The sequence below is a fragment of the Dermacentor variabilis genome, chromosome 7 (assembly GCF_050947875.1).
Source record: "Dermacentor variabilis isolate Ectoservices chromosome 7, ASM5094787v1, whole genome shotgun sequence".
Taxonomy (NCBI): domain Eukaryota; kingdom Metazoa; phylum Arthropoda; class Arachnida; order Ixodida; family Ixodidae; genus Dermacentor; species Dermacentor variabilis.
Genome location: NC_134574.1, coordinates 113,992,512 through 114,004,631, shown reverse-complemented (window position 1 = coordinate 114,004,631; position 12,120 = coordinate 113,992,512). Strand labels below are relative to the sequence as shown.

General features: G+C 47.1%; 1 protein-coding gene across 1 annotated transcript; it reads left to right on the top strand.

Moving 5' to 3' along the window:
* The first annotated feature begins 417 nt into the window (after window positions 1-417).
* Window positions 418-9,886, top strand: LOC142588798 (BTB/POZ domain-containing protein 6-like). Its single transcript, XM_075700618.1, has 3 exons — window positions 418-465; window positions 4,668-4,885; window positions 9,286-9,886. The coding sequence occupies exons 1-3, from the start codon at window positions 418-420 to the stop codon at window positions 9,884-9,886; spliced, it is 867 nt and encodes a 288-aa protein (XP_075556733.1).
* The last annotated feature ends 2,234 nt before the right edge of the window (window positions 9,887-12,120 follow it).

Sequence of the window (12,120 nt, the reverse complement as noted above, 5' to 3'; positions counted from 1 at the left end):
TGGAAAACACGAATGGCCGTACGGAATGCTGGTGTGGACGCCAAACCAGCCAGACAATGTTTTATTGAAAGTGTTTCTCAAATAAGAGACGTGTGTAAATCTCAGGCTGAACCACCAGACTGGTTACCTGTATTGGATACACTGGTGACCTTAAAGCGTTTTTAGCACGTGCATTTCGAGAAGTATATGTAATGCCTATGTAGCACTTTGTTTTGTTATTTCCTTGCGATGGTAAATGTACTGTATCTGTGATAATCCGGCAATAAAGAAAAAAAGTTTCGTGGCGCCGCGTCAAAGCGTTGAGCTTATGTCTGAAAAGTCCTCCGTTCGAATCGGGTTTGATGTGGTTTTTTTTTTCAGTCTCGCTTACCATTTTCCCCCTCACCTTCTGCAGCAATTCTTTTCCTATACTTCACCATGAGGCCTGACGCCGAAGGTTCCTTCCAAGGGCAGCGAAGCGACCCGGTGCGAAGTGAGCGGAGGGCCCTTAGGTAGATGCCGCTTTAACGCCTGGTTAAGCTCCCTGCCTTTCTTCTCTCTCTTTTCTTCTCTCTCTAATTGGCGAAGACCAATCAACAATGGTACCCTGTTACCGCGAAATCGTTTTAAAGCGAAGCTGTACATGGCTAGGCGAAACGAAAACGCGTCTGTCAGCGCCTGTGTGCAGAAAACTATCATCATCATTTCCAGCAGCAGCAAAGGCTCGAGCGTAGTCGTTTTCTTCCACATCTAGCGCGTTGGCGCCCCTCGGAATAATCGCGTGACCGTGCTCGCGCCACAGCTCCCGCGTTCATCGTCGTCGTGGTGGTGAAAAACTTTTATTGACAAGAAGGCCAAAAGTAAAGAACACTAAAAAGCAGCGCTGTGGGCTGCCTTCGGGCTGCCGGTTGTGGCATCCAGGCCATGCCTAGTTGCGACGTCCTTCGCCCAGTTCACCAGCCGAAGTTGGAGATCCGGCTCGGTGCTGGACAAAGCAGCCTCGCACTGCAGCGGCCTCGTCGTCGTCGTCTTCCACAGCTGGCTACGTTGACGCTCATCATTCCAGTGTAGACATTTTCTGTCGTCGTGATAGGGAGGCCGCGTTCACGGGGGTATGAACCATTACTTAAGGGGGTATGTGCCATTCATTGTCTTACGTGACGGAGAGATGTAATTTTGAAGCAATTTAGTTTTGAACAATCGCAAGCATCAATGGCGGGCGGGTGCTGCTAACCACACCGCCGAGAAAACTCGAGACATCAAACGTGTGTGTAACCTCATTAAGAAACACGAAAACGTAACCAATAATTGAGAAAGAACTTCATGCACCGTCGAAATTAACCCAGTGAGAAACACCGGGACGGCACGTTTCAGCTTCGCTGGTTAACCACCTGTACGGAGTACTTGGGCGGCGATCTCGCAATTGTAAAACATTCGTTGGCAAGTTGTGCTTAAGTTCTTGTGGTTTTTTTAATTCATTACATACGCACAATGCACAATACAGTTTGGACCCATAGCCGCCAAGGCTATGGGCCCAAGTCTGCATACGGAATGCGTGCTTGGTTTTTTTTAATTCATTACATACGCACAATACCGTTTGGACCCATAGCCGCCAAGGCTATGGGCCCAAGTCTGCAAGCCTCGATGCTTGGCGGCGCAAACGTAATGCGTGCTCATCTAGCACGCATACTACTCCTGTCGCCGACAGTAGTATACTGCGCGTGAGTGTGGGTGTGAACGCTACGGAGCTCAGTTGCAGGGCACTCTGCGCGGGTCATTCTATTCACACGTGGCTGAGACATCAAAAAGACAGCCAACATGAAACAAGGCACGTCATCGTCCCTCAGCTCAGCCAGAGGCCGCTTATGGGCAAGTCCCTCTAACTCCAAAGGCCGACATCATCTTCGTGTAGCACGTAACATTATTAAATGAACTTCAGTAAACTGCCTCAGAAAGGTTCGCTGACGCTTCGATAGACGAACCTGTATTTGTCAAAGGCTGTCTTCTTATCCTTTGCGTGTTAGATTCAAGTACTTACCACTGTGACATCACGTTGTGTGCAATACCACAGCTTCTACGCGCTTTGCGCACCATTAAAGTATGCGAAACTACCTTTATTGAGCGACATTAAAAGAAGAATATCGCAGTAACCGTATCAATGAGACAAAACACAGGTATTGAATATCTACTGCTAGTTTGTTCACAGGAAGGACGTATACGACTACCTCTAAAAAAGGTGCAGCGGTGGCGCAGAGGTAGAGTATCCGCCTCGCGTGCAAGATGACCTTAGTTTGAATCTCGGTGCCGCGCAATTTTCCACCGGATTAAAAAAAAATCCGCGCGTTGATGAAATTGCATAAACAGGCCTGGAGTGCGGCCTGATCCCGGCGACCAGAACCGGTAACGCACTGCTTCACCAGAGCAGGATTGGCCACCCTGGTGCAGTACTTGGCCACAACCTCCTATATGAACACAACCATCAAACCCCGGCCCTCAGTCCCCAGCGGCTGCGAAGCAACTGACCACGGCGGAGGTCAGACCTGTGACGCAGCAGAGGGTGCTAAGAATACCTGGATCCGAACAGGCCGCCATCGGAATCTGAACCTGGCAACGTTTAACGCTAGGACGTTATCTAGTGACGCGAGTCTAGTGTGCTATTGGAGGAATTAGAGGGCAGTAAACGGGATATAATAGGGCTCAGTGAAGTTAGGAGGCCAAAAGAAGCATATAGAATGCTAAAAAGCGGGCACGTCCTGTCCTGTACTACCGGGGCTTAGCGGAGAGACGATAACCAGAGGTCGGATTCTTGATTAAAAACGTTATAGCTGGTAACATACAGGAATTCTATAGCATTCACGAGGGGGTGGCAGGTCATGTTGTGAAACTTAATAAGAGGTGCAAATTGAAGGTCGTACAGGCTTACTCCCCTACATCCAGTCATGATGACCAGGAAGTCGAAAGCTTCTATGAAGACGTGGAATCGGCGATGGGCAAAGTCAAAACAAAATACACTGTACTGATGGGCGACTTCAATGCCACGGTAGGCAAGAAGCAGGCTGGGGACAAGTTAGTGAAGGAATATGGCATAGGCTCTAGGAATAGCAGGAGAGAGTTATTAGTAGTTTGCGGAACAGAATAATATGCGGATAATGAATACCTTCTTCCGCAAGCGGGATAGCCGAAAGTGGACGTGGAGGAGCCCGAATGGCGAGACCAGAAATGAAATAGACCTTATACTCTGCGCTAACCCTGGCATCATACATCATGTGGACGTGCTCGGCAAGGTGCGCTGCAGTGACCATAGGATGGTAAGAACTCGAATTAGCCTAGACTTGATGAGGGAACGGAAAGAACTGGTACACAAGAAGCCGATCAGAGTTAGCGGTACGAGGGAAAATAGAGGAATTCTGGATCAAGCTACAGAACAGGTATTCGGCTTTACCTCGGGAAGAGGACCTTAGTGTTGAAGCATTGACCGACAATCTTATAGGCATCATTAAGGAGTGTGCAATAGAAGTCGGTGGTAACTCCATTTGACAGGATACCAGTAAGCTATCGCACGAGACGAAAGATCTGATCAAGAAACGCCGATGTGTGAAAGCATCTAACCCTACAGCTAGAATAGAACTGGCAGACAGCAGTTTACGATAGGTAGCGAGGCACTGGAAGTGGTATGGGAATACACCTACTCAGGGCAGGTAGTGACGGCGGATCTGGATCATGAGACGGAAATAATCAGAAGAATAAGAATGGGCTGGGGTGCGTTTGGCAGGCATTCTCAGATCATGAACAGCAGGTTGCCATTATGCCTCAAAAGAAAAGTGTATAATAGCTGTCTTACCGGTACTCACCTACGGGGCAGAAACCTGGATGCTTACGAAAAGGGTTCAACTTAAATTGAGAACGACGCAACGAGCTATGGAAAGAATGATGGGTGTAACGTTAAGGAATCGGAAAAGAGCAGATTGGGTGAGCGAACAAACGCGAGTTAATGGCATCTTAGTTGAAATCAAGAAAAAGAAATGGGGGGGGGGGGGAGGGCAGGACATGTAATGAGGAGGGAAGATAACCGATGGTCATTAAGGGTTGCGGACTGGATTCGAAGGAAAGGTAAGCGTAGCAGGGGGCCGCAGAAAGTTAGGTGGGCGGATGAGATTAAGAAGTTTGCAGGGACAACATGGCCACAATTAGTACATGACCGGGGTAGTTGAAGTATGGGAGAGGCCTTTGCCCTGCAGTGCGCGTAACCAGGCTGATGAATATACTTCTGCCATGCATGTTTATAAGCCTGTGTGGTTTCTTTTTTTTTTTTTGCGTTTCATTCGCCGTGGTTGCTCAGTGGCTATGGTGTTAGGCGGCTGAGCACGAGGTCGCGGAAACGAATCCCGGCCTCGGCGGCCGCATTTCGATGGCGGCGAAATGCGAAAACACCTGTGTACTTAGATTTAGGTGCCCGTTAAAGAACCCCAGGTGGCCGAAATTTCCGGAGTCCTCCACTACGGCGTGCCTCATAATCAGAAAGTCGTTTTGGCACGTACAACCCATAGTCTAATTTTTAAAATTTTTGCGTTTTTCATTGATATTGCTGCTGCGCTGCCTTTCTTGCAATGATGTTATTCTTGTTCTCGCACGTGCTCGCATTGTTTTTAAATATCAATGCCACACTGTTTCGTCTTCACGATTTCCAGTTCAAGTTTCTCAAGTTCCTCGACAGCGGTGAATTCGCCGACGTCGAATTCATGGTGCTTCCGGAGAAGTTTCCTGTGACGCGTACGTTCAAGGCGCACAAGCAGTTCCTGGCCATGATGAACGAGGTCTTCGGCCGGATGTTCTTTGGAAGCCTTCCGGAGAAGGACCGGGTGATCATCACCGACATCCATCCGGATGGATTCGCCTGCATGCTCAGGTACGTCGCGTTCGCTGGTCGTCTCAGTACCGTGCTTCGTCGACGAATATTTAGTTGCATTTGTTTGAACTTGTCAGGTTCGGTACTGTACGTAGTATCATGGTGTAGACGCATTTATTGCCTGTTCGTGTTCCCTATAGTGTAGGAATTGGCAGCGGCGCACATGGACAGCCTTCTAAGAGAAACAATCCACTGTTTTATCAAACAAGTTACTGGCGATTACTGCGACGTTCACAGGCGTTAGCTACGGCGTTAGCTACGTTAGGACAGGCGTTAGCTACGGCAAGCTCGCATGCACGCGCCACGAAAAATGTCAAACAACAAAGGCCTGGACCGTCAGACTCGCGTCACTTAGAGCGAAAACGCCGAAACACGTAGACGCATGAAGTAACACGAACACGCAGCAGGCGAACGGGATATTATCAAGTAAGTTTCGGCAAGTTAAAACTGGTCTAGGCGAACAAAAAAATCGTGGGGCCACAGCATTCATATATGGGGTCTGATTATCAGCGAAGATGTTTAGGCCGCATACATTATGAAATCATATATATATATATATAATATATATATATATATATATATTATATATATTATATATATATATATATTATATATTATATATATATATATATATATATATATATATATATATATATATATAATTATGCGGGCCCACACTACGCTGGCACAAGCACCGCCGCGGTCACCGCACTTTCCATGCATCTGGCGCAGTTAATGGAATGGAAATTGGATGAAAAAACTTGCCGCCGGTGGGGCACGATCCCACGTCCTCGCATTGCGCGTGCGATGCGAAGACGTGTGATCGCGCCCCACCTGCGGCAAGTTTTTTCACCCACTTTTATTGCCATTAATTTATCATTTCATTTGTTCAATTAGTAAGAACAAGTAATTTCTCCTGCGTTGTCCTCGGTCTCATTGTTTGTTGGCTTCTTATATATATATTTCGTTTTCTTCTTACAACAGTTATGTTGTTCTATTTCGACCCAACATATTAAACTTATTTTTGGAAGTCGGCGGACTGCTTGAAGCCTGCTTCGCAGCGGGGCCGCCCGGTATTGCACATTCTGCTAGATCGGCCGACGCATTCCTGTCCATGCGCCGTGGTACCGACGTAAGTCGGGCAGGGTACCCCTCCTGAGAACGCATGCGGGGGATCCAGACAGGGGCTAAAGGTAAACAGTTTATCTTTGAAAGGTACTGCGACCGTTAACGAAGCCGCCACTCTAGCATTCTATATACTCAGACAGACAGAAACTTTATTTACATCATTGAGTTGACGGTGGGGACGTAAAGGAAAAGCCTTTCACAGGCTTGACGAAAGTCTACGCCCCCTACAAAAAAAACTTGGCTTGTACGAGCAGATAATAGCTACAAAGTAGCCATTTATACCGCAACAACAAAACATTTATACAGCAATACAAAGAAAAGCATCTTACAACTTGCTCTCTAGGGGAGATTCACACTCGAAAGCATACAAAGATCCCTCTTCTGTAGGGCAAAGTCATTGCACGAATTTAATGGATGGTAGCCGATAAGAAATCGTTTGTTGACCATAATTCGTACGTGTTTTTGGCATAAACCAATCACCAGCGGCTCGGGAATCGTAGGTTTTGTTTTAAGTTATGTAGCGTAACAAGAAAGGCATTTCGCTTAATGCTAAATTTATATATTTTAAGCAGCACATTATTGTACAATTCTGTTATGGGTATTATTTAAGTGCTTAAAAAAATAGGTTTGGAGGGGAAATCGAACGCAGCACCGGCGATGTTGCGTAAAGCCCGTTTTTGCAATGTGTATAGTTCGTTAGCGTTGGAAAAAGAAGTCCTGCCCCATACCAGAAAACAATAGTTAATGACAGAATAAAACAATGAGTAATATAGTAGTTTTTTTATACGCTGAGGGAATAAACTTCTGAACTTCGAAAGGATCCCTACAGTTCTTGAAAATTTTACTGCAACAGAATCAACATGATCATTCCACTGCAGGTGTTCCTCAAAGAGAACACCTAAGCTCTTTACACGAGGTGCATTTCTATAATGTCAGATCCTATTTTAAGAACAGTAGCATGAGATTCAATGACCTTGTTCCAGGGTCTAAACAATACAGCTTTTCTTTTATTAGTATTGACAGGGAGCGAACTACATAGCGACCATTGGTGTAATAAGCGTAAACAATCATCAGCTTGGTTTCGAATGCCCGACACGCATGCTCTCCAAAAAATAGGCTCGTGTCGTCTGCGTATACAACGAACCGTATTCACTGCTACGTGTTATGTTGTTCACCCTTTGAAAAATCCCATTCGCGTTGCTTCTCCTTCTTACAAGCACGAACTTGGAAAATTGCCTGCTTCGAAGCCAAATCATGTGTTCCCTTTCGTATTGGCGGAACTTGCACAACCTGCGGTATATTTCTTATAATGGAAACGTTAAAGCACTGTTCGGCCGTGTCATTTCTTTTATGATGCTGTATTAAATCTCATTAATCTTTTCTCAACAAATGACGATTGGTTCGGCTATCCTATTTGGGGTGTCAGGGAGATGACGGCTACAAAGCCCTATAGAGGGCCCCACTTGCGCTATCCATTGGTGTTGCGACTTGGTTGTCGGTTGTCGCTGCAGTGACATATGACAAATTGCTACAATGACGTATATTGTTGCAAGTACCTGCAGAGAAATTTAAAGTCGGCCATCCTAAGACAGTTGCGAAATTGAAACTACACATTTCCCCACAAACATGTGCGGCGTGTGTCTAGAAAGAAAAGAATGGTAAACGTGAATATTGATCACCAGCCTTAACAAATAAGTTTATATCCACTGTATCTGTAATGTACAAAGGACGCTTCTGCAGAATTTCTTGCTTGTTTACATTCACGCATGCTTTCGTGCACTCAATCGTGAAGCTCAGTGGTCACGTTATGAGAAACTACGCACTGTGCACGCATTCAGAGCACGCTGTGAGATTTTGTGTCCTCCCTTAATGCGACAAGCTTGCCAACTGTGACCAGAAGTGGCAGCAGGACAAGGGAGGCCTCCTGCTGGAGCTGCCATTTCGGCAACGGGAGTTGTTTTCGTCAGGACAGTAGCTCGAAACAAAGTGCCCTTGTTGGAACGTTCGCTCATGTTTTCTTCGTTCTTAATCCCTTGTTAAGCCGCTGTTGATGGCTGCAAGTCAATTTTTCGGTGACCAGTGTCTGACCATTCTAGAGCGAAGCTGCATATATGGCTAGGTTTCCGTGTATTTTTCGTGTGCGCCAAAAAAAAAGCTATCGTTATCAAAGACCCATACCCCCGTAAGCAAGCAAAACATGCAGTGGCTCATAGCCCCATAAGACAGAGGCCACAATCACTCAGCAAAGTGAAGCGAACAGTGCTTACATCCTTTCTAATCAAGCACATAACATAGAGAACGCCATGCCGAAAACTGTCATCACTAGCTCATAGCCCCGTAAGGTTCATAGCACGAAATGTGTGTACGTTTGGCCTCTTGACTCACAAGAGGACAATGCCAGCGACTGTGTGGATGGATGTCTGTGCCGTACAAACGAAAGACGGAATTGGGATATCCACTGCGCATATATTTCCAGGCACATTCGCCCAAGTGTGATTTCGAGGAGTTCGCGACCACGCACATTGCATGGGTTAGCCGTGATGGCACTACCCCGTGATCATTGTTGGAGACCTCAATTTTGCAATTTCGAAACCAGACAAGAAATGATTCACTCAGTTTGTGGTAGAAAAGTTTGCTTTGAGGTGCCGCACCAATCCGAGCCACTAAACAGCTCAGCGGTCATGTATAGATTTAACTTTGACCAAGATCCTGTCTAAGGTTGTAAACGAACCAATCAGTGTATATCACAGTAACCATAAAGCTATCGTCACTACCGTTACCAAATGATGAAAATAAGTGCATGTACCCTTGTCTAACCCTGTTTGATGCGCTACAACATCGCCGGAGTTCCACCTTCACAGAGTGGAATTCCTCCTGTATTTTCTTTTTTTGTAAGCTTGCCGAGTTTATTGCTACTATAACTGCGGTTAAGGTCCTAGTGGGATATCTCGCACTGCTCGGTTACGGTAGCAGCGAATAACAGTGGTCGAACATGGAATGTCGCTGGAGCCAACATTTCGACAAAGGTACTTGTCGTCAGCTGTTGCTGCCCTGACGGATAAGTACTTTTGTCGAAACGTTGGCTTCAGCAACATTATTTCTTAAGCTCCATGCAGTTATTCATTTCATGTCTCCGTCCATTCTGTGCAATTCTGTATTCAGTGGGCTCCTAGCGTTATCTCAGTAAGAGCCCGGGATTCTCCTTTTTTTTTTTCGAGAGGAAAGCTGCGGCGGTCCCAGTTCCCAACTGACGAATCGCTGCTTCGCTGCAGGTACTTCTACGGAGGCAAGCCGCGGTTCAGGGGCGTTCAGGATGCCATGTACACGAGAACGGCGGCCGTGAAGTACATGGCGACTGACTTGGAGCGAATCTGCTCCGAGTACATCGTGTCGCACATCAGCGCTCGCAACGTGTGCCGCCTTATCGACTACGTATCGCTGAGCGACGGCGGCTGCATCGACGACGCGGTCCTGTCCGTGCTGCGACACGACGGAGTCGGCGTCGTCTGCTCCGACGACTTCATCGACGCCTTGGACGGCACGGTCGAGTACGTGCTCAACAACGTGCGCAACGTTCCCGAGACCTGCGTCGTGCACAGGCTACACGAGTGGGCCTGGGCCAAGGTCCTCAGGAGCCTGACGGTCGAAGCGAAAGAGGGCGACATAACCCCGCCTCTGGACGTCAAGACTGTTATGAAGCCCTTCATGCCCTTGCTCAGGTTCCTGACCCTGACGCCGCAGGAGTTCATCTTCGGGCCTTCTTCCTGGCACATCTTCGATGGCCGCGATGACTTCGCCGTTCTCTGCAATATCGTCTGTTACGGCTCGGTCCCACTGCCGCAGTGGACGTGTTCCATCAGGTACCGAAGATAGTAGCTTAGTGTCGTTGTTCGTTCGCTTGCTCGACTATCAACACGGCATGAAAAGAGCGTCATCAACGCTTCCGTGACTTGCACAGTTTTATGGACTACGTGAGCGAAGCAATGTCAGTGTTATCAAGAAACCGACGGACGCCAAAAACCCAAGAGGACACTGTGCCACATCATGATCTTAGGCCCATCGTAACGTGCTTGATGTCTCTGCGAGTGGGTGCTGACGACGCTAGTCGCCGTCAGCTCGACGACGTCGCATGTCAGCTCATCGCAAGACTTCCTGACGTGAGCCATTGTAAATAGCACTATGTCATTGTCGGAAGCAATTAGCCGCACTGCGTAGCATTTTTAGTGCCGCTGCTCCACGTTTTTAGAACGGGCGTGTTTCATTATCACGCCCCCCACTGCGTTCAAAAATCTTAGTCGTCCCTGTTAAAGGCCACGTATTTTTATTATCGCTATTAGTCTGAACTCCCTATATCACTGTCTTCCGCCTACGGCTACTGAAAGCCCTCGACGACGCCATTTAGCGTAACTGCTCCTGACACAGATCTGGTACGTGTTTACCAGCCGTCAGTTTTATCATGACGCGGTGACATGAACGACACAATAGTGTTTTCCTGAGCTCGTTGGTTGCACTTAGCACAAATGGTTCCCAGCAGAACGCACTAAAGCGGACAGAAAAGGATGACACACGCTGGTCTAGCAAGTAAATGTTTATCATTCGTTTTCCAGGCCACTTTACGGCACACAACAGCCAATGCTTATTTTTTCTCTTGTCACGCCGCTTATCTGGCTCTTAGGATGATCGCTTTTGCGCAAGTAGCCCCTTTTTCTGCTAGTATAGTGTCGGTGGTGTACAGATGCACGATTTCTCGCTTCCGTCAATGGCCATAGGTTAAAAAACTCCGCACGTCATCTAGTCTCTACATTTTTCTAAAACCTTGATGTAGTGAAAATGTACGGTGCAATGGCGACGATGAAAAGCGAGATGCCCAGCGGAGATTCCTTCCAAAGATGCTGCGTGTTCTCTTTTCCTGTCATCGAGACACTTGGCCGTTTGGCATGTGTATAGTCGGCCACATGATGAAGGTATCGTATATCGCCCTTGTCTTGCAGGCAGTGTACTTCATGTGGTTTTTTGTACATCACTAACTTTTCCGGCCATTGTTGACTCGTGCACACATTGAATACACCTTCTTTGGTGCTGAACGTACAACCGTGACGCCTTCTCTCCCGGCTATCTTCTTCAGTTTGTAGGTTAGGCCGTGTTCATAAGGCAAAAAAACAAGCTTCTTCCTTTTCTGTTGAACGTTTTCTTCTTCTTGAACCTTGCTGTTCGAGAGTCTAGTCTTTTTTTTTTTTCAGCCCTTTGGCGATCGCTGTAAGTAGGCATTTGGGATAGCCAGCGTTGTTGAGCCTGGTTACCTGGTGCGTGAAGCTTTCTTCCATTACGTGATGACGCGACTTCTTTAGGGCGGCCTGCAGCACCGTGGTCGGAATGGCTCGTTTCACGTTCTTGGAATGGTTGAGATCTTGTTGCAGGAACACGTTGCATGAGCGGGCATCGTACTGACGGCATATACGAATGTCATGCTAGAAGTAAGAACAAGAGAACATGCAGCACCTTTGGAAGGAATCTCCGCTAGGCATCTCGCTTTTCATCGTCGCTATTGCACTGTACAATTTCACGACATCAAAGCTTTAGAGAAAAGTAAAAACAAACTGACGCGCCAAATCTTAGAAGCCATGGCCATTGACGGAAGCAGGCAATCATGCAGCGGTACACCATCGATACCACTAACACAAAAATGAAAAGGGTTGCTTGCGCAAGAGCGATCTATCACCCTGAGAGACGGCTAATTTGCGTGAAAAAGAGAAAAGCACTGGCTGTCTCGTGCTATAAGAAAAGTGGAAAACCAACAATAAGCATTCAGTTGCTAGTCCAGCGTGTGTCGTCATACCTCTCTCTGTGTTAGTGCGCTCAACTGGAAATCATTTGTGCTTTGCGACATGAGCGAACACTCCATGTTTGCCGCGATTTCATTATGCATGCCCACCTTTTCCAGACTTCACTTGTCGCCCACTATGCTCCTAATTCATTTTACTGCCCATTTATCAAGTATTGCATCACACATTCTTTGTCACAATCTGTCAGCTTCACTCGTGATGCAGACTTTCATTTCATACAAATCTGGCCTCAGATATGAGAGTCGCAGGCGGCTGTTTTTGAGC

Coding starts and splice junctions, on each gene's coding strand:
- LOC142588798 (XM_075700618.1), top strand. CDS start 418: ATGAGGCCTGACGCCGAAGGTTCCTTCCAAGGGCAGCGAAGCGACCCG. Junction 466..4,667: donor AAGGGCAGCGAAGCGACCCG/GTGCGAAGTGAG, acceptor CACGATTTCCAG/TTCAAGTTTCTCAAGTTCCT. Junction 4,886..9,285: donor GGATTCGCCTGCATGCTCAG/GTACGTCGCGTT, acceptor GCTTCGCTGCAG/GTACTTCTACGGAGGCAAGC.